The 25,276-nt window shown below is 56.0% G+C and overlaps 2 protein-coding genes across 3 annotated transcripts in view; both read right to left on the bottom strand.

Annotated features, from left to right (window-relative positions):
* LOC139232728 (retinal guanylyl cyclase 1-like) overlaps positions 1–8,945 on the bottom strand; it is a 77,286-nt gene extending 68,341 nt beyond the window's left edge. Inside the window, 2 exon segments of the mRNA XM_070863235.1 lie at positions 1,902–2,751; positions 8,833–8,945. Of these exon segments, the coding sequence (XP_070719336.1) occupies positions 1,902–2,640 (739 nt within the window). The 5' untranslated portion in view covers positions 2,641–2,751; positions 8,833–8,945.
* Positions 8,946–19,349: 10,404 nt separating this feature from the next.
* Positions 19,350–25,276, bottom strand: part of cntrob (centrobin, centrosomal BRCA2 interacting protein) — a 54,893-nt gene continuing 48,966 nt past the window's right edge. For both annotated transcript variants that reach the window (XM_070863231.1, XM_070863232.1), the window contains exon 20: positions 19,350–21,929. In XM_070863231.1, the coding sequence (XP_070719332.1) occupies positions 21,792–21,929 (138 nt within the window). In that variant the 3' untranslated portion in view covers positions 19,350–21,791. The remainder of the gene's footprint in view (positions 21,930–25,276) is intronic.

Below are 25,276 nucleotides of genomic sequence, written 5' to 3'. Positions count from 1 at the left end.
TCCCTCAGTACTGCCCCTCCGACAGTGCGGCGCTCCCTCAGTACTGCCCCTCCGACAGTGCAGCGCTCCCTCAGTACTGCCCCTCCGACAGTGCGGCGCTCCCTCAGTACTGCCCCTCCAACAGTGTAGCGCTCCCTCAGTACTGCCCCTCCGACAGTGCGGCGCTCCCTCAGTACTGCCCCTCCGACAGTGCGGCGCTCCCTCAGTACTGCCCCTCCGACAGTGCGGGGCTCCCTCAGTACTGCCCCTCCGACAGTGCGGCGCTCCCTCAGTACTGCACTGGAGTGTCAGTTAGATTTATTGTGCTAAAGTCCCTGGAGCGGGACTTGAACCCACGACCTTCTGACTCAGAGTGTGCTGCCCACTGAGCCACGACTGACAGCTGAGGTTACAAGGAAGAACTTGCATTTCTACAGCTCCTCTCACAACCTGAGGCCCTCACAAAGTGTTTCACAGCCAATGAAGTGCTTTTGAAGTGTGGTCACTGTTGCAATGCTCCCGGTCCGGCAACGCCTCAATAATAACATTCTCATCCTTGTTTACAAATCCCTCCATGGCCCTCGCCCCTCCCTATCTCTGTAATCTCCTCCAGCCCCACAATCCCCGAGATCTCTGCACTCCTCTAATTCTGCCCCCCTGACCATCCCTGATTATAATCGCTCCACCATCGGTGGCCGTGCCTTCTGTTGCCTGGGCCCCAAGCTCTGGAACTCCCTCCCTAAACCTCTCCACCTCTCTCTCCTCCTTCAAGACGCTCCTTAAAACCCACCTCTTTCACCCAGCTTTTGGTCACCTGCCCTAATTTCTGCTTATGTGGCCCGGTGTCAAATATTTAGACTTATAACACTCCAGTGAAGCGCCCTGGGACATTTTACAACGTTAAAGGTGCTATATAAATACACGTTGTTGCTGTTGAGCCACCTAACCTCACGGGACCCGCTCAGCTCCACTTCCCCGCCCGCTCCCCATAACCCCTCACTCCCTTATCGCTCAAAAATCTGTCTATCTCTGTCTTAAATATATTCAATGTCCCAGCCTCCACAGCTCTCTGGGACAGAGAATTCCACAGATTTACAACCCTCTGAGAGAACAAATTCCTCCTCCTCTCCGTCCTAAATGGGCGGCCCCTTATTCTAAGACTATGTCCCCCTAGTTTTAGTTTCCACCACGAGTGGAAACATCCTCTCTGCATCCACATTGTCCAGCCCCCTCAGTATCTTCTAAGTTTCAATAAGATCACCTCTCATTCTACTGAACGCCAATGTATAAGCATGCCTTCAGGGCAAACGAGCCAAAGGTGGGCAGAGGAAACGTTACAGGGACCACCCTCAAAGCCTCCCTGATAAAGTGCAACATCCCCACCGACACCTGGGAGTCCCTGGCCAAAGACCAGTCCGCCCTAAGTGGAGGAAGTGCATCCGGGAGGGCGCTGAGCACCTCGAGTCTCGTCGCCGAGAGCGTGCAGAAACCAAGCGCAGGCAGCGGAAGGAGCGTGCGGCAAACCAGTCCCACCCTCCCCTTCCCTCAACCACTGTCTGCCCCACCTGTGACAGGGACTGTGGTTCTCGTATTGGACTGTTCAGCCACCGAAGGACTCACTTCAGGAGTGGAAGCAAGTCTTCCTCGATTCCGAGGGACTGCCTCTGATGGGGATCGGCCCAACCTGCTCAACCTTTCGTCAACAGACAACCCCCTCGTCTCCAGAATCAACCGAGTGAACCTTCTCTGAACTGCCTCCAAAGCAAGTATATCCCTCCTTAAATACGGAGACCAAAACTGCGCGCAGTACTCCAGCTGTGGCCTCGCCAATACCCTGTACAGTTGTACTGCAATACCCCTTGCAATAAAGGCCAATGTTCCCCCTGTGCCCACAGTTGCACATGTGACCAGACTTGTCCTACCTCTGACGTTGCCCGCTCTCTGGACGCGCCTCAACGCCAGCTCCGCCCCCTCCGCCCCGTCCGTCTCCATGGCGATGGCCAGGGCCTGGGGCAGCCCGCGCTGGCGCAGCGAGTCGGCCAGCTGCCTGCCCGCCTCGGCCCACAGCCCCCGGCCGCTCACCACCGCCACCTGTGCCCAGCCCAAGTGGCGCAGGACCGCGAGCAGCACGCCGGCGGCCGGCGGCAGGGGGGTGGCCAAGGTCGGGAGGGCCCGGCCACCGCTGCTGTCCGGGCAGGCCCAGGAGAAGACGGCCTTGTCCCAGCTCTCGGCCAGCAGGGCGGCCGGCCGGCAGTACCCCGGGTCGAGGGGCCCGACAAAGCCCGAGGCCAAGCTGGCCAGCCCCGCGAAGCCGGCCAGCGCCCCCGCGGCCCGGCAGCCCGCGTCGACCACCAGGTGAGCGTAGCGGCAGCCCCCCCCGAGCGACGGGTCCGCGTTGATCCTGCCGGTCGCCAGCCGGCCGGCCAGCTCCGGCAACGCCTTGGCAAAGAGCGGGTCACAGCCCCACGGCCCCACCAGGGCCACCGTGAAGGTGGCCGATTGGACGCCGCTGGGCAGGCACAGGCCAATCAACAGCGCCAGTCGCAGCTCCCGGCCTTCCCATTGGCCGCTCGTTGCACGGACCCTCCCTTCGGCCCGGCCGGGGCGCTTGGCCAACAGCCCGCCAACAAGGCCGGGGCAGCCAGCCCTCAACGCTGGCATGGTCCTCGATCGTGGATGGTACACCGCCTTCTGCAGCGCAGTTTTCTTTCATCCAGGGCCAGGCAGCTCCTTCACACTCTGAGTTTTCATAGAGGTCCCCCTCGCTCGAACCTGGACAACGAAACATGGTCAGGGTTAAAATCAATCTCAAAAACGCCCTTCCCAGAACCACCAACCCCCTGCCTGCAACCATCGCACCTACACCATGAATATCGCCTCCCACGTTCCACCCAATGTAAACTAGATTATCCACCGCACTGTCGGAGGGGCAGTACTGAGGGAACGCCGCACTGTTGGAGGGGCATACTGAGGGAACGGCGCACTGTCGGAGGGGCAGTACTGAGGGAACGGCGCACTGTCGGAGGGGCAGTACTGAGGGAGCGCCGCACTGTCGGAGGGGCGGTACTGAGGGAATGCCGCACTGTCGGAGGGGCAGTACTGAGGGAGCCCCGCACTGTCGGAGGGGCGGTACTGAGGGAATGCCGCACTGTCGGAGGGGCAGTACTGAGGGAGCGCCGCACTGTCGGAGGGGCAGTACTGAGGGAGCGCCGCACTGTCGGAGGGGCAGTACTGAGGGAGCCCCGCACTGTCGGAGGGGCGGTACTGAGGGAGCGCCGCACTGTCGGAGGGGCGGTACCGAGGGAGCGCCGCACTGTCGGAGGGGCAGTACAGAGGGAGTGCCGCACTGTCGGAGGGGCAGTACTGAGGGAGCGCCGCACTGTCGGAGGGGCAGTACTGAGGGAGTGCCGAACTGTCGGAGGGGCAGTACTGAGGGAGTGCCGCACTGTCGGAGGGGTAGTACTGAGGGAGCGCCGCACTGTCGGAGGGGTAGTACTGAGGGAGTGCCGCACTGTCGGAGGTGCCGTCTTTCGGATGAGACGTTAAACCGAGGCCCCGTCTGCCCTCTCGGGTGGATGTAAAAGATCCCACAGCCACTATTTGGAAGAAGAGCAGGGGAGTTCTCCCCGGTGTCCTGGGGCCAATATTTATCCCTCAATCAACATCACTGAAACAGATTATCTGGATCACATCGCTGTGTGTGGGAGCTTGCTGTGCGCAAATTGGCATTTCCCACATTACAACAATGACCACACTCTAAAAGTACTTCATTGGCTGTAAAGCGCTTGGAGACGTCCGTTGGTCGTGAAAGGCGCTATATAAATGCAAGTCTTTCTTTCGTTCTAGATGAATTTTACACACACATTATTGGACTGTTCGAGATTAATTTTAAACCCATAATATTTGGAGTGTTGGAGATCGGCGTGGCCAATCCTGTCCAAGGGTCCTGTGGGTGGTGGAATTAACCCCCCCATTCCCCCCCCCGCCCCCCCCCCCCCCGACGACCATTCCAACGTACACGCCTCGCTCGGGCCCTCCGCGAATTACACCGTTTCCGAAAACAACTCCAACCTCGAGAGGTTTTGCGTGAGCGCGAGAAAGGCGATAAAAACGGCAGCCGCGTTCGGCCAGGAGCCTCGGCGGGCACCCAGCGCACAAAACAGATCTAACAATGTCCCCGCCCGCCCCTGCCACCGAAAGTGGCGCGACTTATGCCGTCCGGCTTGGCCCTCGCGCACCCAACGATTTCTTTTGAAAGAGAACTCACGCCGTTCAATACAAATACGACGGACGCCACCTGTGCCCATCAGACAAAAACAAGTGCGAGAGCGCGTTCCTTCGGTGAACAACCGTGGCAGTACAGCACCCGAGGGTGCTGGTCGCTTTAAGCCTCTCCGACCCCCTTTTGCCGTACTGCAGGATGCAGTCGATCCGGGAGGGGAAGGAGAGGGGGAAGGAAGCAGGAGCGAGAGGGAGCGAGACAGACAGGTTGAGATGGGCTCGGAGCAGATCAGCACTGCTACCGAGCTCCTGTCTTTTACTTAATCCCTGCTCTATACCACAGTTTGGATTTTAAGCGGATTACAGGAGATATTCAAGTGCCTTGGGGGAATGAACTGTGGGGGAGGGGCCATTAGTTACAAATATCAGCCTTGAATGTATGAAAAGACTCGCATTTATATAGCACCTTTCACAACCACCGGACGTCTCACAGCAGTTCACGGCCAATGAAGTACTTTTGGAGTGTAGTCACTGTTGTAATCATCAGAGGCAGTCCCTCGAAATGACGCCAAAAAGGGATGAGTTCACAGGTGTCCCAGTGAAGGACCTAATATTCCTGGATCCCGAACTACATCCTGAAGGGTGGAAGATGCCTGTGGGTGGATTGTTTAACGTGGGGTGTCCGTTGCACACCAGCCACCACACGGGCTTGACAGAGCGAGGCCTTGGTCCAGGGGCAAGGGTTAACCAGGACGACTGGAGACCTGCAAAGCTTCGATTACGATTAACACAATTATCAAAAGCTCACATTGTTACGTTCTAGGAGTTTAGGAATTCTAACCTCCCCCCCCAATAACTCACCGTTGTAATGTAGGAAACGCCAATTTGTGCACAGCAAGCTCCCACACACAGCAATGTGATAATGACCCAGATCATATGTTTTTTTTTGCAAGTGATGTTGATCGAGGGATAAATATTGGCCCCAGGACACCGGGGAGAACTCCCCCTGCTCTTCTTCGAAATTGTGCCGTGGGATCTTTTTACGTCCTCCCGAGAGGGCAGACGGGGCCTCGGTTTAACGTCTCATCCGAAAGATGGCACCTCAGCCTAGATTTGGGAGGTGCTGCTGACTCAGGAACGGAGTTGGGTTCCTGGCTTTAGTTATGCAGATACACTGTGGGTGCACAAAGTGTGCATCCCCAATATCACCGAGCCTGAGGAGATCGAGATCTTCACACTGAAGATCATCACCATCAGAGGCAGTCCCTCAGAATCGAGGAAGACTTGCTTCCACTCTTAGCACGAGTCCTTAGGTGACTGAACAGTCCAATACGGGAACCACAATCCCTGTCACAGGTGGGACAGACGGTGGTTGAGGGAAGGGGAGGGTGGGACTGGTTTGCCGCACGTTCCTTCCGCTGCCTGCGCTTGGTTTCTGCACGCTCTCGGCGACGAGACTCGAGGTGCTCAGCGCCCTCCCGGATGCACTTCCTCCACTGAGGGCGGACTGGCCTTGGGCCCAGGGACTTCCAGGTGTTGATGGGGATGTTGCACTTTATCAGGGAGCTTTGAGGGTGGTCCCTGTAACGTTTCCTTTGCCCACCTTTGGCTCGTTTGCCGTGTAGGAGTTCCGAGTAGAGCGCTTGCTTTGGGAATCTCGTGTCTGGCATGCGGACAATGTGGCCCGCCCAGCGAAGCTGGTCGAGTGTGGTCAGTGCTTCGATGCTGGGGATGTTGGCCTGGACGAGGACGCTAATGTTGGTGCGTCTGTCCTCCCAGGGGATTTGCAGGATTTTGCGGAGACATCTTTGGTGGTATTTCTCCAGCGACTTGAGGTGTCTACTGTACATGGTCCATGTCTCTGAGCCATACAGGAGGGCGGGTATTACTCTGGACCATACAGGAGGGCGGGTATTACTCTGGGCCATACAGGAGGATGGGTATTACTCTGGGCCATACAGGAGGGTGGGTATTACTCTGAGCCATACAGGAGGGTGGGTATTACTCTGGGCCATACAGGAGGGTGGGTATTACACTGGGCCATACAGGAGGGTGATATTACTCTGGGCCATACAGGAGGGTGGGTATTACTCTGAACCATACAGGAGGGGGGGTATTACTCTGGGCCATACAGGAGGGTGGGTATTACACTGGGCCATACAGGAGGGTGATATTACTCTGGGCCATACAGGAGGGTGGGTATTACTCTGAACCATACAGGAGGGTGGGTATTACTCTGGGTCATACAGGAGGAGGAGTGTCATCAGTGGGAATGCACTGAAACAGGTGATCTGGTCATTATCACATTGCTGTGTGTGGGAGCTTGCTGTGCGCAAATTGCCTGCCGCGTTTCCTACATTGCAACAGTGACTGCACTCCAAAAGTACTTCATTGGCTGTAAAGCGCTTTGGGACATCCTGAGGTCGTGATAGATGCTATATAAATGCAAGTTCTTTCTTTCCTATTTCCATCTCCATAACATCGCCCGTCTCTGCCCTTGCCTCAGCTCATCCGCTGCGGAAACCCTCATCCATGCCCCTTTACCTCCAGACTTGACTATTCCAACACACCCCTGGCTGGCGTCCCACGTTCTACCCGACGTAAACTAGAGGTGATCCAAAACTCGACTGCCCCGTGTCCTAACTCGCACCCAGTCCCGCTCACCCATCACCCCCTGTGCTCACTGCCCCGTGTCCTAACTCGCACCGAGTCCCACTCACCCATCACCCCCTGTGCTCACTGCCCTGTGTCCTAACTCGCACCCAGTCCCACTCACCCATCACCCCCTGTGCTCACTGCCCCGTGTCCTAACTCGCACCGTGTCCCGCTCACCCATCACCCCCTGTGCTCGCTGCCCCGTGTCCTAACTCGCACCGAGTCCCACTCACCCATCACCCCCTGTGCTCGCTGCCCCGTGTCCTAACTCGCACCGAGTCCCGCTCACCCATCACCCCCTGTGCTCGCTGCCCCGTGTCCTAACTCGCACCCAGTCCCGCTCACCCATCACCCCCTGTGCTCACTGCCCCGTGTCCTAACTCGCACCCAGTCCCACTCACCCATCACCCCCTGTGCTCGCTGCCACGTGTCCTAACTCGCACCGAGTCCCGCTCACCCATCACCCCCTGTGCTCGCTGCCCCGTGTCCTAACTCGCACCCAGTCCCACTCACCCATCACCCCCTGTGCTCGCTGCCCCGTGTCCTAACTCGCACCGAGTCCCGCTCACCCATCACCCCCTGTGCTCGCTGCCCCGTGTCCTAACTCGCACCGAGTCCCGCTCACCCATCACCCCCTGTGCTCACTGCCCCGTGTCCTAACTCGCATCCAGTCCCGCTCACCCATCACCCCCTGTGCTCACTGCCCCGTGTCCGAACTCGCACCCAGTCCCGCTCACCCATCACCCCCTGTGCTTACTGCCCCGTGTCCTAACTCGCACCCAGTCCCGCTCACCCATCACCCGCTGTGCTCACTGCCCCGTGTCCGAACTCGCACCCAGTCCCGCTCACCCATCACCCGCTGTGCTCGCTGACCTACATTAGCTTCGGGGTAAGCAACGCCTCAGTTTCAAAATTCTAATTCCTTGTTTACAAATCCCTCCATGGCCCTCGCCCCTCCCTATCTCTGTAATCTCCTCCAGCCCCACAACCCCCCTCCCCGCCCCCCCGAGATGTCTGCGCTCCTCTAATTCTGCCCTCCTGAGCATCCCTGATTATAATCGCTCCACCATCGGTGGCCGTGCCTTCTGTTGCCTGGGCTCCAAGCTCTGGAACTCACTCCCTAAATCTCTCCGCCTCTCTCTCCTCCTTCAAGACGCTCCTTAAAACCGACCTCTATAACCCAGCTTTTGGTCACCTGCCCTAATCTCTCCTTATGTGGCTCGGTGTCAAATGTTTTGTATCATAACACTCCTGTGAAGCACCTTGGAACATTCCACTACGTTAAAGGCGCTATATAAATACACGTCGTTCCTTCCCCTCCCAGTCACACACCATCCCGACTTGGAAATATATCGGCCGTTCCTTCATCGTCGCTGGGTCACAATCCTGGAACTCCCTCCCGAACAGCACTGTGGGAGCACCTTCACCACACGGACTGCAGCGGTTCAAGGCGGCGGCTCACCACCACCTCCTCGAGGGGCGATTAGGGATGGGCAATAAATGCTGGCCTGGCCAGCGACGCCCACATCCCCTGAATGAATTTTAGAAGCTCCAAGGATCACAAGACACCGGGGCCTGATTTGGGTTGGTGTCTTGCAGAACCGTAAATCGGAGGGGGGGGCAGGTGGAGATTACACTGTCTCAGTGCAACACTCCAAGGCTACCCTTGTACAACATCACGTTTAGAATTGAAGGTGGGCTCATTTCGAGAAAGGCAGGTCTACAAACCTCGGGTCGGCCTCGCTGCGAAGATGTCCAACACAGAGTTCCCCGTCCCTTGACAGTAGAAGAGAGCTCCATCTGTTGTGTATGTATAATATAAGTATACTCCCTGTACGCTCAACGTACAGTTATACAAGACTACTGAATGTACCCTCACACTGTATACACTATGCCTGTACCACCAGAGGGTGCAACTGGTGCAGACCTAGGGGTCACCTGCACACTGCAGGTAACCAGGTATAAAAGAGAGCTCACCTTACTGTTCCCTCATTCAGGAGCTGCAATAAATGGACTAAGGTCACAACAGTTCAAGGGCAATACCTTACCGCGTGGAGTCATTACTGGAGTGCTTACAGACACAACACCATCATTATCTGAAAATAAAAAGGATTGAAATCCATTTCATTACGGAATGGACGACCGGATATTAATTCCCAAACTCAGTACGGGCTGAATATACTGCAGGGCTAAGCAAGTAATCTCTTAGTTTCAGATTTTTTTTTTCCCTATTTCCCAAGTCAAAGGCCTCTCTGAACTATGTACGGGCAGCTCATAGCCTGGCGAATGTCTCAAATAGTCAATGGAGGTAGATTCAGTTCGAAAGGCCCGTAACCTCACTGCCCGCTCATGGCCCTTGTCCCAAGGTTTCAGCCGTGCCCAATAACAACTTAGTTTTATAATGCGTTTACATAGAAACATAGAAAATAGAAGCAGCAGGCCATGCAATATGATCATGGCTGATCCTCTATCTCAACACCATATTCCCGCTTTCTCCCCATACCCCTTGATACCTTTTGTGTCCAGAAATCTATCTGTCTCCCTCTTAAATATATTCAATGACTTGGCCTCCACAGCCTTCTGTGGTAGAGAATTCCACAGGTTCACCTCCCTCGGAGTGAAAACATTTCTCCTGAACTTAACGTGGTGAAACATCCCAGGGTGCTTCACAGGAAGTGTTAAGAGACTAAATAATCTGCCACCGAACCACCGAAGGAAAGATTAGGGCAGGTGACCGAAAGCTGGGTTTTAAGGAATAAAAACAGAAATGGCTGGAAATCTCACCGGGTCAGGCGGCATCTGTGGAGACAAAAACAGAGTTAACGTTTCGGGTCAACGTCCCTTGGCCGTAAAGAACACATTCTTAAGAAGCACGGAGAGGGGGAGGGGAGGAAAGAACAAAAAAGGGAAGGTCTGTGATCGGGTGGAAGGCAGGAGAGATTAGAGAGACAAAAGGGATGATGGGCCGAATTGAGATGGTAATGACAGAAATTAGAGAACGGTTAATCTAGATCGGGTGTGAATGGCAGAGTAATGACCAGCTGCCATTGGAGACAAAGAGAAAAAAAACATAAGATGGGGGCGGGAGGGGGGGGCCAAAGATGGGCAGAGATTCTGGTCTGAAATTGTTGAACTCGATGTTGAGTCCAGAAGGCTGTAAAGTGCCGAAACAAAAGATGAGGTGCTGTTCCTCGAGCTTGTGTTGGGCTTCATTGGAACCGAGCAGGAGTCCGGAGAGGGAGTTATCAGAGTTTTAAGGAGCGTCTTAAAGGAGGAAAGAGAGGCAGAGAGGGTTGGGGAGTGAATTCCAGAGCTTAGGCCACCAAGAGAAGCTCAGGGGGGCAGAATTAGAGGAGCGCAGAGATCTCGGGGGGTTGTGAGCATGGAGATTACAGAGATAGGGAGGGGCGAGGGCCATGGAGGGATTTGTAAACAAGGATGAGAATTGTGAAATTGAGGCGCTGCTTAACCGGGAGCCAATGTAGGTCAGTGAGCACAGTGGGTGATGGGTGAGTGGGACTCGGTGCGAGTTAGGACACGGGGCAGTGAGCACAGGGGGTGATGGGTGAGCGGGACTCGGTGCGAGTTAGGACACGGGGCAGCGAGCACAGGGGGTGATGGGTGAATGGGACTCGGTGCAAGTTAGGACACGGGGCAGCGAGCACAGGGGGTGATGGGTGAATGGGACTCGGTGCAAGTTAGGACACGGGGCAGTGAGCACAGGGGGTGATGGGTGAGCGGGACTGGGTGTGAGTTAGGACACGGGGCAGTGAGCACAGGGGGTGATGGGTGAGTGGGACTGGGTGTGAGTTAGGACACGGGGCAGTGAGCACAGTGGGTGATGGGTGAGTGGGACTGGTTGTGAGTTAGGACACGGGGCAGCGAGCACAGTGGGTGATGGGTGAGCGGGACTCGTTGCGAGTTAGGACACAGGGCAGCGAGCACAGGGGGTGATGGGTGAGCGGGACTCGGTGCGAGTTAGGACAGGGGACAGCGAGCACAGCGGGTGATGGGTGAGTGGGACTCGGTGCGAGTTAGGACATGGGGCAGCGAGCACAGGGGGTGATGGGTGGGCGGGACTCGGTGCGAGTTAGGACATGGGGCAGCCAAGTTTTGGATGACTTCAGTGTCAGGTCGTGGGTCCCACTCCAGTGATTTGAGCACAGAATTCAGGCCGACACTCCCAGTGCAGGACTGAGGGAGCCCCGCACTGTCGGAGGGGCAGTACTGAGGGAGCGCCGCACTGTCGGAGGGGCAGTACTGAGGGAGCGCCACACTGTCGGAGGGGCAGTACTGAGGGAGCGATGCACTGTCGGAGGGGCAGTACTGAGGGAGCGCCGCACTGTCGGAGGGACAGTACTGAGGGAGTGGCGCACTGTCGGAGGGGCAGTACTGAGGGAGCGATGCACTGTCGGAGGGGCAGTACTGAGGGAGCGATGCACTGTCTGAGGGGCCGTTGTTTGGATGAGACATTAAGCCGAGGCCCCGTCTGCTCCCTCAGGTGAACGTAAGAAAAACATGGCCAGTATTCAAAGTTGTCCCGGCCAATATTTACCCCTCAACCAACACCTATTTTATTGCCGTTTGTGGGAGCTTGCTGTGCGCAAATATGTTTGCCGCGTTTCCTACATTACGACAGTGACTTATATTTCAAGAAGCCCTTCATTGGTTGTAAAGCGCTCTGGGACGTCCTGAAACGCACGATATAAACGCACGTCTCTCTTTCCCATCAGCCCAAGGACTGCAGCGGGTCGCAGGGCAAGTAGCGCTGGGCAATAAATGCCGGCCTGGCCCGCGACCCCCACACCCAGAGTAAACAAAGCAAAAAATAAATCCCTGGAGTGTCAGCATGGACCACGGGGCCGAGTTCCCGGTGATGTGTGCCTCAGCTTGTGGGCGGGCGGCCAGGCTTCAGCGCCCCGCGAGGGGGAGGGGTTTCGGGGCGGGTTTTGCCGGGGGGTTGCCACACCGGCTGTTGGACTCACGCCCCGCACCACGCCCCACAGCGGCCGCCTGTGAAGGCGGCTCGGCCCGACCTGTACCGGCCGCAGTGAGGTTAGTAACGGCCACCTCGGCGAAGTGCGATTGTTTTTTTGTTGCCGATTTAAGTCGTGGTGGCGGGGGCCGTGTATTGGGAACGGTTTTGGGTGGGTTTTATTTCTCCCCAGGCCGGATCTTTAGCTCGGGATTTTCCCCATGCTCTGCCGGCCTAGCGCCTCGAGAGAGATGTGTAACCCTCCCCTAGTGCCCAGAGAGGTGTGTGACCCCTCCCCTAGTGCCCAGAGAGGTGTGTGACCCCTCCCCTAGTGCCCAGAGAGGTGTGTGACCCCTCCCCTAGTGCCCAGAGAGGTGTGTGACCCCTCCCCTAGTGCCCAGACAGGTGTGTGACCCCTCCCCTAGTGCCCAGAGAGGTGTGTGACCCCTCCCCTAGTGCCCAGAGAGGTGTGTGACCCCTCCCCTAGTGCCCAGAGAGGTGTGTCACCCCTCCCCTAGTGCCCAGAGAGGTGTGTGACTCCTCCCCTAGTGCCCAGAGGTGTGTGACCCCTCCCCTAGTGCCCAGAGAGGTGTGTGACCCCTCCCCTAGTGCCCAGAGAGGTGTAACCCTCCCCTAGTGCCCAGAGAGGTGTGTAACCCCTCCCCTAGTGCCCAGAGAGGTGTGTAACCCCTCCCCTAGTGCCCAGAGAGGTGTGTAACCCCTCCCCTAGTGCCCAGAGAGGTGTGTGACCTTCCCCTAGTGCCCAGAGAGGTGTAACCCTCCCCTAGTGCCCAGAGAGGTGTGTAACCCCTCCCCTAGTGCCCAGAGAGGTGTGTAACCCTCCCCTAGTGCCTGAGAGAGATGTGTAACCCTCCCCTAGTGCCCAGAGAGGTGTGTAACCTTCCCCTAGTGCCTGAGAGAGATGTGTAACCCTCCCCTAGTGCCCAGAGAGGTGTAACCGTCCCCTAGTGCCCAGAGAGGTGTAACCCTCCCCTAGTGCCCAGAGAGGTGTAACCCTCCCCTAGTGCCCAAAGAGGTGTGTAACCTTCCCCTAGTGCCCAGAGAGGTGTGTAACCCTCCCCTAGTGCCCAGAGAGGTGTGTAACCCTCCCCTAGTGCCCAGAGAGGTGTAACCCTCCCCTAGTGCCCAGAGAGGTGTGTAACCCTCCCCTAGTGCCCAGAGAGGTGTAACCCTCCCCTAGTGCCCAGAGAGGTGTAACCCTCCCCTATTGCCCAGAGAGGTGTAACCCTCCCCTAGTGCCCAGAGAGGTGTGACCCCTCCCCTAGTGCCCAGAGAGGTGTGTAACCCTCCCCTAGTGCCTGAGATGTGTAACCCTCCCCTAGTGCCTGAGATGTGTAACCCTCCCCTAGTGCCCAGAGAGGTGTAACCCTCCCCTAGTGCCCAGAGAGGTGTGTAACCCCTCCCCTAGTGCCTGAGAGAGATGTGTAACCCTCCCCTAGTGCCCAGAGAGGTGTGTAACCCTCCCCTAGTGCCCCGAGAGGTGTGTGACCCCTCCCCTAGTGCCCAGAGGTGTGTAACCCTCCCCTAGTGCCCAGAGAGGTGTGTAACCCTCCCCTAGTGCCCAGAGAGATGTGTAACCCTCCCCTAGTGCCCAGAGGTGTGTAACCCTCCCCTAGTGCCCAGAGAGGTGTGTAACCCTCCCCTAGTGCCCAGAGAGGTGTGTAACCCTCCCCTAGTGCCCAGAGAGGTGTGTAACCCCTCCCCTAGTGCCCAGAGAGGTGTAACCCTCCCCTAGTGCCCAGAGAGGTGTAACCCTCCCCTAGTGCCCAGAGAGGTGTGTAACCCTCCCCTAGTGCCCAGAGAGGTGTGTAACCCTCCCCTAGCGCCCCGCCCCACACTCAGGGCCCAGCCGCCCAATTTTGAGGTGCAAACTTTACTGCCCCGAAATCAGCAAAGCTGAAAATCCAGCCCTGTGGCTTCAAGGCTTGGTGTGGGCCTCAAACCCCAAATCTTCAGTCCCAGCATCGCTCGACACACTCGGTGTGAGAGCAGGGTTGTGGAAGCGTTGAATGCTTTTGTTTTTGGTGTGAGACGGATAACATCAGGGCTCACAGGCAGAACACGCCACCTTGTACTTTCCCATTCAGCTCAAACCTGTAAATCCCGTGTGATCTGTAGCAATTCTAAACCTTAAATAGGCTTTGTGGAATTAATAGCCCCTTCGTTCCCCTGCCTGCAATTGAGATTAAGGGGTGATTTGATTCAAGCTCTCAGGATGTTAGGGGGAACTGAGATTTTCTCTCTGTCTACCCTACTGTCTGCTGGTTAGGAGTCTTGGCCTAGAGGTCATAGCCAGGCCGTACAGGGTTGAAATTAGGGAACACTTTTACACACACAGGGTGGTCAAAGTTTGGAACTCTCTTCCGCAAACGGCAATTGATCCTAGGCCAATTGCTAATTTTAAAATCGGAGATTGATAAGCTTTCTGTTACCCAAAGAGACATGGGGCAAAGGCAGGTGGATGGAGCCCCGATTTCACTAATGGCGGAACAGGCTCGAGGGGCTGAATGGCCTCCTCCTGTTCCTGTGTTCTCAGAGGGTGGTGAATCTGTGCAATTCTCTGCCCCAGAGAGCTGTGGAGGCTGGGTCATTGAAGGTGGAAGTAGACAGATTTTTGAACGATAAGGGAGTCGAGGAGGGAAGTGGAGCTGAGTCCATGATCAGATCAGCCATGATCGTATTAAATGGCGGAGCAGGCTCGAGGGGTCAAATGGCCGACTCCTGCTCCTATTTATGTTCTGATGTCCTGAAACAAGTGGAGTATCACGAAACAGAGACACCCAGCCAAACAAAACATTTAAATTTGTAGTACACACATTAAAAAATTTTATTTTTTAAAAAAGGTTCCATAAGGTTTATTATATAAAATCTGTATTAAAATAAGGTATTTAAGTTTGTAAAAATATACACACATACAAACATAAACAGTCAAGTAAGAATTCGGAAGGAGGTACAGTACAAAGCGAGTGAGATAGAAAAATCAACTGGGATGAGGGGGATAAAGTTGTGCCGTCACACTAAGCCCGTGGATATATTAAGTGCTTACATACAGTATTATATAGAGCAGGGTGTTGGAGAGCTCATCACCCTGGAGGTATTTGTCTGGAACACTGCATAGAAAAAGACGCTGGGGCTTCTTTAGAACAGTTCGCGGAGACATATTTAATATATCTCAGGTACGTCTATCGAATCCCCTCCCAGACAAGACGGGGTTGGATTAAACCAGTGATTTTTCAACAGGAGGGCTGCAGAGGAGGGGTGGGGGAGAGCTGGGTGAATGTGCATCTTGCTCACAGCCTCCTCAATGGCGGGAGGTAACCAGGAGACTGGGGGAGGGGCTACGAGGGGAGTGGAGTAGAATTTAGTGATCGTCTCGGTTGCTGTTTCTAAATTGGGCTGCAGGAACGGGAGAGTTTCCGGAGGCGGGCACAGGGTCAACAGGTGGCTTTGGAACTTGGGACCCTTGCAATCCCTCGCCCCCTAAAATCATAAGAGAGCATTCCGCTCTTTGTGGACCAAGCCGTTGGCGGTCGATCTCCAGCGCAGGGCGAGCTTTGACAGCCGGCCGGTACAAGAGTTCATTGTTTGAGCCCAGCACCTCCCCCTTCACCTTAAACCAGCCGTATCACTTCAGTTGCTGGATCGCAGGTCTGACCCGCACTGGTGGGTCATCAGCCCCTCAATGGTTCAGCTTAGCCCAGCGGGGTCAGGAGGCGAGGGGGTCGGAACAAACACCTCTTTCAAAAGATTTTTTTAAAATTTAAATATTGGAAACTTAGAGGAGTCAAGCGGAGCGACTTTTCAATGTGCATGCGACTGAATCATTCAAGCCCAACTTGTCTTGGATTCCTGATAGGGACAAAGGCGGGCTAAGCAACTGTAAAACTCCAATTACCGGGGAGGGGAGGGGAAGATACACAAGGTAGAATGATATGGAGGATGGCTGCAGGCGGTAAAGCACCACAGGGATTAAAAGATGTTCGATGCACACTAGGTTGATGTGCGACGTGTGATACCATTTACTGGAGACGCCCAGGTACCCAAGTGTGCTGGGAAACAGTGTCGTACCTGACAGGTGCTCCGTCACAGGACTCCCACTGAGCGCAACCTTCGAATACATTAACTCTCCCGCAGCATGCTGCGATGGGGGAGGTGATTACTGGAGTGGGAGGGGGTTCGAGGGGAGAGGCGATGGAGTGGGAGGGGGTTCGAGGAGAGAGGCGATTACTGGAGTGGGAGGGGGTTCGAGGGGAGAGGCGATGGAGTGGGAGGGGGTTCGAGGAGAGAGGCGATTACTGGAGTGGGAGGGGGTTCGAAGGGAGAGGCGATAGGGTGGGAGGGGGTTCGAGGGGAGAGGCGATTACTGGAGTGGGAGGGGGTTCGAGAGGAGAGGCGATGACTGGGGTGGGAGGGGGTTCGAGAGGAGAGGCGATAACTGGGGTGGGAGGGAGTTCGAGGGGAGAGGCGATTACTGGGGTGGGAGGGAGTTCGAGAGGAGAGGCGATAACTGGAGTGGGAGGGAGTTCGAGGGGAGAGGCGATTACTGGGGTGGGAGGGAGTTCGAGAGGAGAGGCGATAACTGGGGTGGGAGGGAGTTCGAGGGGAGAGGCGATTACTGGGGTGGGAGGGAGTTCGAGAGGAGAGGCGATAACTGGAGTGGGAGGGAGTTCGAGGGGAGAGGCGATTACTGGGGTGGAAGGGGGTTCGAGAGGAGAGGCGATAACAGGGGTGGGAGGGAGTTCGAGGGGAGAGGCGATTACTGGAGTGGGAGGGGGTTCGAGAGGAGAGGCGATGACTGGGGTGGGAGGGGGTTCGAGGGGAGAGGCGATTACTGGGGTGGGAGGGAGTTCGAGAGGAGAGGCGATTACTGGAGTGGGAGGGGGTTCGAGGGGAGAGGCGATTACTGGAGTGGGAGGGGGTTCGAGAGGAGAGGCGATGACTGGGGTGGGAGGGGGTTCGAGAGGAGAGGCGATAACTGGGGTGGGAGGGAGTTCGAGAGGAGAGGCGATTACTGGAGTGGGAGGGGGTTCGAGGGGAGAGGCGATTACTGGGGTGGGAGGGAGTTCGAGAGGAGAGGCGATTACTGGAGTGGGAGGGGGTTCAAGGGGAGAGGCGATTACTGGAGTGGGAGGGGGTTCGAGAGGAGAGGCGATGACTGGGGTGGGAGGAGGTTCAAGGGGAGAGGCGATTACTGGGGTGGGAGGTGGTTCGAGAGGAGAGGCGATTACTGGGGTGGAAGGTGGTTCGAGAGGAGAGGCGATAACTGGGGTGGGAGGGAGTTCGAGAGGAGAGGCGATAACTGGGGTGGGAGGGAGTTCGAGGGGAGAGGCGATTACTGGGGTGGGAGGGGGTTCGAGAGGAGAGGCGATTACTGGAGTGGGAGGGGGTTCGAGAGGAGAGGCGATGACTGGGGTGGGAGGGGGTTCAAGGGGAGAGGCGATTACTGGGGTGGGAGGTGGTTCGAGAGGAGAGGCGATAACTGGGGTGGGAGGTGGTTCGAGAGGAGAGGCGATAACTGGGGTGGGAGGGAGTTCGAGGGGAGAGGCGATTACTGGGGTGGGAGGGGGTTCGAGAGGAGAGGCGATGGAGTAGGAGGGGGTTCGAGGGGAGGCGCAATGGAGAGGGAGGGGGTTCGAGGAGAGAGGCGATTACTGGAGTGGGAGGGGTTTGAGGGGAGAGGCGATGGAGTGGAGTGGGAGGGGGTTTGAGGGGAGAGGCGATAACTGGGGTGGGAGGGAGTTCGAGGGGAGAGGCGATTACTGGAGTGGGAGGGGGTTCGAGAGGAGAGGCGATGGAGTAGGAGGGGGTTCGAGGGGAGGCGCAATGGAGAGGGAGGGGGTTCGAGGGGAGAGGCGATTACTGGAGTGGGAGGGGTTTGAGGGGAGAGGCGATGGAGTGGAGTGGGAGGGGGTTTGAGGGGAGAGGCGATGGAGTGGAGTGGGAGGAGGATCGAGGGGAAAGACGATGGAGTGGAGTGGGAGGGGGTTCGAGGGGAGAGACGATGGAGTGGAGTGGGAGGGGGTTCGAGAGGAGAGGCGATGGAGAGGGAGGGGGTTCGAGGGGAGAGGAGATGGAGTGGGAGGGGGTTCGAGGGGAGAGGCAATTACTGGAATGGGAGGGGGTTCGAGAGGAGAGGCGATGGAGTGGGAGGGGGTTCGAGGGGAGAGGCGATGGAGTGGGAGGGGGTTCGAGGGGAGAGGCGATGGAGTGGGGTGGGAGGGGGTTCGGTGGGAGAGACGATGGAGTGGGAGGGGGTTTGAGGGGAGATGCGATGGAGAGGGAGGAGGTTCGAGGGCAGAGGCGATTACTGGAGTGGGAGGGGGTTCGAGGGGAGAGGCGATTACTGGAGTGGGAGGGGGTTCGAGGGGAGAGGCGATTACTGGGGTGGGAGGGGGTACGAGGGGAGAGGCGATGGAGAGGGAGGGGATTCGAGGTGAGAGGCGATGGAGTGGGAGGGGGTTCGAGGGGAGAGGCAATGGAGAGGGAGGGGTTTCAAGGGGAGAGGCGATGGAGAGGGAGGAGGTTCGAGGGCAGAGGCGATTACTGGAGTGGGAGGGGGTTCGAGGGGAGAGGCGATTACTGGAGTGGGAGGGGGTTCGAGGGGAGAGGCGATTACTGGGGTGGGAGGGGGTACGAGGGGAGAGGCGATGGAGTGGGAGGGGGTTCGAGGGGAGAGGCGATGGAGAGGGAGGTGGTTCGAGGGGAGAGGCGATTACTGGGGTGGGAGGGTGTTCGGGGTGGGAGGGGGTTCGAGGGGAGAGGCGATGGATTGGGAGGGAGTTCGAGGGGAGAGGCGATTACTGGAGTGGGAGGAGGTTCGAGGGGAGAGGCGATGGAGTGGGAGGGGGTTCGAGGGGAGAGGCAATTACTGGGGTGGGAGGAGGTTCGAGGGGAGAGGCGATGGAGTGGGAGGGGGTTCGAGGGGAGAGGCGATTACTGGGACGGGAGGGTGTTCGAGGGGAGAGGCGATTACTGGGGTGGGAGGGGGTTCGAGAGGAGAGGGATTACTGGGGTGGGAGGGGGTTCGAGGGGAGAGGCGATGGAGTGGGAGGGGATTCGAGGGGAGAGGGGGTTCGAGGGGAGAGGCGATTGCTGGGTGGGAGGGGATTCGATGGAGAGGTGATGGAGTGGGAGGGGGTTCGAGGGGAGAGGCGATTACTGGGGTGGGAGGAGGTTCGAGGGGAGAGGCGATGGAGTGGGAGGGGGTTCGAGGGGAGAGGCAATTACTGGGGTGAGAGGGGGTTCGAGAGGAGAGGGATTACTGGGGCGGGAGGGGGTTCGGGGTGGGAGGGGGATCGATGGGAGAGGGATTACTGGGGCGGGAGGGGGTTCGGGGTGGGAGGGGGATCGATGGGAGAGGGATTACTGGGGTGGGAGGGGGTTCGGGGTGGAAGGGGGTTCGAGAGGAGAGGGATTACTGGGGTGGGAGGGGGTTCGGGGTGGGAGGGGGGGTCGATGGGAGAGGGATTACTGGGGTGGGAGGGGGAGGGGGGTCGATGGGAGAGGGATTACTGGGGTGGGAGGGGGATCGATGGGAGAGGGATTACTGGGGTGGGAGGGGGAGGGGGGTCGATGGGAGAGGGATTACTGGGGTGGGAGGGGGTCGATGGGAGAGGGATTACTGGGGTGGGAGGGGGAGGGGGGTCGATGGGAGAGGGATTACTGGGGTGGGAGGGGGAGGGGGGTCGATGGGAGAGGGATTACTGAGGCGGGAGGGGGTTCGGGGTGGGAGGGGGGTCGAGGGGAGAGGTGATTATTGGGGCGAGTGACCTTCAATGAGCCAAATTGCTCATCCCTCCCTTGTGGTCTGAATGCCTGAAAATTCAAATGTGCGGTGCACTGGAGCACATGACCAGCGCGCTGGTCAACTACGAGAAACCAATTAAATTAAACCCCACCACCGACGACGACGGTTGATTGGACGGTGGGAGAGAGTTCTGCCGCCGTGGAGCCTGGGAGAGGGGAACAGCTCGAAGAAAAAACCAACTGGGAATGTGTTTGGAAATCCCCCGACTCGGGAATGCAGCTCAGAGTGTATCTCAGCACGCTTGCCCATCTGGGGGCTGTAATACCGATAAATATCGAGCACCATTATCTGAAACTGCACGTGAAGACGCAATCGTAGAAAAATAATCTATTACAAAAATAAATAAGCTGCTACCGACGTGGGAAGCTATCTGTCTGCGGTAATGCTTTCATTTTTACTATGCGCAGGCAGGACTGTGGCAGCCCCTGCCCCCGCTAAGTACGTTTCTAAATGAGGAGACGTCGTTGTCACAGGAATGAACAGGCAAGTGTATTGGCTCGAGTCAGGGCAATGGGCGTGGATGCGGACACCAGTTTGGGGACAGTTCGCTCTGTGCCCGCGAGGTAAATGTGGACAAGGCCTGGGTATTGGGGCCAGACTGCCCTCTCCAGGGCACACGTGTACAGCTCACAGCAGTGTTAGGTCACATGCCAGCGGGCACGACAGCAAGGATTGGTGGCAGTCATGGAAAGATCGACAGAGCGAGAGAGAGAGAGAGACAGAATGTGAGAGACAGAGAGAGAGAGAATGATGCAGGGAGAGAGGGAGAAAGAGAGCCAGAAAGGAGAGAGAGAGACAGAAAGGAGAGAGAGAGACAGAAAGGAGAGAGAGAGACAGAAAGGAGAGAGAGAGACAGAAAGGAGAGAGAGAGACACAAAGGAGAGAGAGAGACACAAAGGAGAGAGAGAGACAGACAGAAAGGAGAGGGAGAGACAGAAAGGAGAGGGAGAGACAGAAAGGAGAGGGAGAGACAGAAAGGAGAGAGAGAGACAGAAAGGAGAGAGAGAGACAGAAAGGAGAGAGACAGAAAGGAGAGAGAGACAGAAAGGAGAGAGAGACAGAAAGGAGAGAGAGACAGAAAGGAGAGAGAGAGACAGAAAGGAGAGGGAGAGACAGAAAGGAGAGGGAGAGACAGAAAGGAGAGGGAGAGACAGAAAGGAGAGGGAGAGAGACAGAAAGGAGAGGGAGAGACAGAAAGGAGAGAGAGAGAGAGAGACACGGAGAATGGGAGAAAAGAACGGATCAGTGGGAGTGCGACGGTTGAGGGAAGAATGAAGTTTGTCTGGGACAACTCACAAGGAGATGAATTATTAAATGGTACAGGCCATGTAAATCCAGACTCTTGTCCTCAAAATATAATCAGGAAAACAAGATTAGGCTGAATGGAAATATGGGGGGGGGGGGGGGGGGGGAGGAAATAAATAGTGGGGAACATTTCTCTCGCAATAATCTGCCAGACCAAGTATTGGAGTTTAATCTAAACACACTGAGCTTGGCCCTCGAGTACATGCTGCGATGGGAGAGGTGATGACTGGAGTGGGAGCCGGGTTCTCTGGGAGCGGGACGATTACTGGGGCGAGTGACCTTTGATGAGCTCAATCTCTCGTCACCCCTTGCGGTTCAATCAAAGGCCTGAAAATTCAAATGGCTCGTGCTGGAGAAATTTATCTTTTTAAAAAAATGTGGGGCGACGAGTATCAAAATTGGAACATTCCCGGGTTTGGATGTAGCGCTGGTTAGACGGCGCTCCCCTCAACGTGCCTCGCACTGTAGTGCGAATGTTTCCCGCCCTCGGTCAGTTCAGTACCCAGTTATAGTCGGGCTCTCTGGCCCGTGAAACGCCCGTGTCATTTTATATGGCACGGTTACGGCAGGCCCAGAGCGATATCTTGGCCCCACCACACTGGGCCAGGAAGGGACCAAAGGGCCACGTGCCACAGGCCAGCATCGCTCCACCCTTCTGGCCCGTTGCAAATTGAGCAGCGCAGAGAAAATCTCGGTTCAAAAATCCGCGACTCAGCACGGGTTAACCCTGCACACACCCCCCGCCCCCCACCCCCCCCCCCCGCACCGTCACAGCGGGACTAGTCGGTGCAATTGTTCCCCCGGTGCGCCGACTGGCTTCACACCTACTCATCGCCAGATAGACGACTTGGATCCTCTGTTGCCAGGCGGGGCGGGCTGGGCGGCTTTCTTGCCGGGTTTGCCAGCGTATGAGCTCTTCTCCGCCCCCGGCTTGCTCACCGGCACCCGTCTCTGGCCAGATGGGTCCTGAAAAGGAAAACGGCGGGTACGTTACGAAAACTAGGAGCAGGAGTAGGCCATACTGCCCCTCGGGCCTGCAGCATCAAACAGATATTAACCTGCACCCTCCTGACTCTTTCTCTCTCCACAGAACAGCAAAACCTTTTACCGGAGCGAAATTCGAAGCCATCTGATGTATAAATTCCCTGGAACATCGAGTGAGTTAAACAACCCTCCTCATATTCAACAACAACAACTTTCCTTTATTAGCCGAGGCACGGAATACAAGAGCAGGGAGGTTACGCTTGGCCTGTATAAAACACTGGTTAGGCCACAGCTGGAGTACTGCGTGCAGATCTGGTCACCACATTACAGGAAGGATGTGATTGCACTGGAGAGGGTACAGAGGAGATTTACCAGGATGTTGCACTAGAGAGGGTACAGAGGAGATTTACCAGGATGTTGCACTAGAGAGGGTGCAGAGGAGATTTACCAGGATGTTGCACTAGAGAGGGTACAGAGGAGATTTACCAGGATGTTGCACTAGAGAGGGTGCAGAGGAGATTTACCAGGATGTTGCACTGGAGAGGGTACAGAGGAGATTTACCAGGATGTTGCACTAGAGAGGGTACAGAGGAGATTTACCAGGATGTTGCACTAGAGAGGGTACATTGGAGATTTACCAGGATGTTGCACTGGAGAGGGTACAGAGGAGATTTACCAGGATGTTGCACTAGAGAGGGTGCAGAGGAGATTTACCAGGATGTTGCACTGGAGAGGGTACAGAGGAGATTTACCAGGATGTTGCACTAGAGAGGGTACAGAGGAGATTTACCAGGATGTTGCACTAGAGAGGGTACATTGGAGATTTACCAGGATGTTGCACTGGAGAGGGTACAGAGGAGATTTACCAGGATGTTGCACTGGAGAGGGTACAGATGAGATTTACCAGGATGTTGCACTAGAGAGGGTGCAGAGGAGATTTACCAGGATGTTGCACTAGAGAGGGTGCAGAGGAGATTTACCAGGATGTTGCACTGGAGAGGGTACAGAGGAGATTTACCAGGATGTTGCACTGGAGAGGGTACAGAGGAGATTTAACAGGATGTTGCACTGGATAGGGTACAGAGGAGATTTACCAGGATGTTGCACTGGAGAGGGTACAGAGGAGATTTACCAGGATGTTGCACTGGAGAGGGTACAGAGGAGATTTACCAGGATGTTGCCGGGACTGGAGAATTTTAGCTGTGAGGAAAGATTGGATAGACTGGGGTTGTTTTCTTTGGAACAGAGGAGACTTGATTGAGGTGTATAAAATTATATGGGACCTGGATAAAAAGGGTCTATTTCCTTTAGCAGAGGGGTCAACAACCATAGATTTAAAGTAACTGGGGGGGGGGGGTTTTAGATGGGATTTGAGGGGAAATGTCTCCAACCAGAGGGTGGTGGGGGTCTGGAACTCACGGCCTGAAAGGGTGGTAGAGGCAGAAACCCTCACATTTAAAAAGTACCTGGATGTGCACCTGAAGTGCCGTAACCTGCAGGGCTACGGACCCAGAGCTGGAAAGTGGGACTAGGCTGGGTAGCTCTTTGTCGGCCGGCGCAGACACGATGGGCCGAATGGCCTCCTTCCGTGCTGTAAATTTCTGTGATGAACACAGAAGGTTAAGAGGGGGATTTGATAGAGGTGTTCAAAATGATGAAGGGTTTCGATAGAGTAGATGAAGAGAAGCTGTTTCCATTGGTGGAAGGGTGGGTAACCAGAGGGACACAGATTGACGATAATCGGCGATGGAACCAGAGGGGGAGATGGGGAGAATGTGTTTACGCAGCGAGTTGTTGTGATCGGGAACGCGCTGCCTGAAAGGGCGGTGGGAACAGGCAAGTGGGATTCGGCTGGGTAGTTGTTTATCGGCCGGCGTGGACAGAATGGGCCAAATGGCCTCATTCTATGTCATCAACTGCTATGTATGTATGTATATACACACACACACACATCATATATATATAATATATGTATTATCATAGGCGGTCCTTCAAACGAGGATGGCTTGCATCCACATGGGTCCACAGATGTTTCGATGAAGGACCCAATGTCCCAGTCCTAAACCCGAATTGAAGAGGTGGCGGAGAGGCGAGGTCGGGGCGAAGGAGCGGAGAGAGACTGTGGAGGGATGTGATCAGGGCCCAGGGGAGGCGTGAGTTCAGGGCCAGGGGCAGCACGGGCCCGGCCCACACTGCGATATGTGAGCGCACTAGGTCCGTGCATCAGAGCAGGTCTCCAGTCGTCCTGGTTAACCCTTGCCACTGGACCAAGACCTCGCTCTGTCAAGCCCGTGTGGTGGCTGGTGTGCAACGGTCACCACACGTTAAAACAATCCACCCACAGGCATCTTCCACCCTTCAGGATGTAGTGAACTCATCCTTTTTTGGCGTGGAAACAAGTCATCCTCGCTTCGAGGGATCGCCTCTGATGATGGTGTATTATATATATATATATGTTGTGTGTGTACACACACACACACAAATATATATATATACTATATACACATATAAATATACACACACACACAGTATATATATACATATATACACATATAAATATACACACACACACACACACACAGTATATATATACATATATACACATATAAATATACACACACACACACACAGACATACAGGTATATATATGTATATAATATATACACAACCCTCTGGAAGCACTGGATAAGCGTTGCATTGTACCAGAACAGTGCAGCGGGGGACTGGGTCACCCAGGAGCTGGAGATGCTATCTTGCCTCTGGGACCTGGGTACTGAATGCAGCCCAGTACTGTGGGGTGTAAGCCCCCTCAGCTGTCTGAGGGTGAAATGAGGCTGCGTCTCAGCCTTGCTCCCAGTGCGTGCCAGTCCACAGCACAAGGTACAAATCGTGTTTGGAGTACGGAGGGCAAGTATCCTTATAGACACCCCTCGGCCCACGTGCTCGGTGTCGCCCGAGGGAACGGGACGGGAGTCTTCCCCGGAGTAATTTCCCCCTCATTGGCCGTGGGGTTTTTCGCCTCCCCCCCGTGAGATTACAGTGCCTCCTCACACGGTGGGTGATGTCCAGGCCTTGGAAACGGTAAAGACCCTCTGGTCATAGGAACATAAGAAATAGGAGCAGGAGTCGGCCATTCGGCCCCTCGAGCCTGCTCCGCCATTTAATACGATCATGGCTGATCCGATCATGGACTCAGCTCCACTTCCCCACCCGCTCCCCATAACCCCTTTTCGGTTAAGAAACTGTCTATTTCTGTCTTAAATTTATTCAATGTCCCAGCTTCCACAGCTCTCTGAGGCAGCGAATTCCACAGATTTACAACCCTCAGA

The sequence above is a fragment of the Pristiophorus japonicus genome, chromosome 20 (assembly GCF_044704955.1).
Source record: "Pristiophorus japonicus isolate sPriJap1 chromosome 20, sPriJap1.hap1, whole genome shotgun sequence".
Lineage (NCBI taxonomy): Eukaryota > Metazoa > Chordata > Chondrichthyes > Pristiophoridae > Pristiophorus > Pristiophorus japonicus.
Note: the sequence above shows the minus strand (reverse complement) of the source record. Positions and strands in the feature narration are given on the sequence as shown.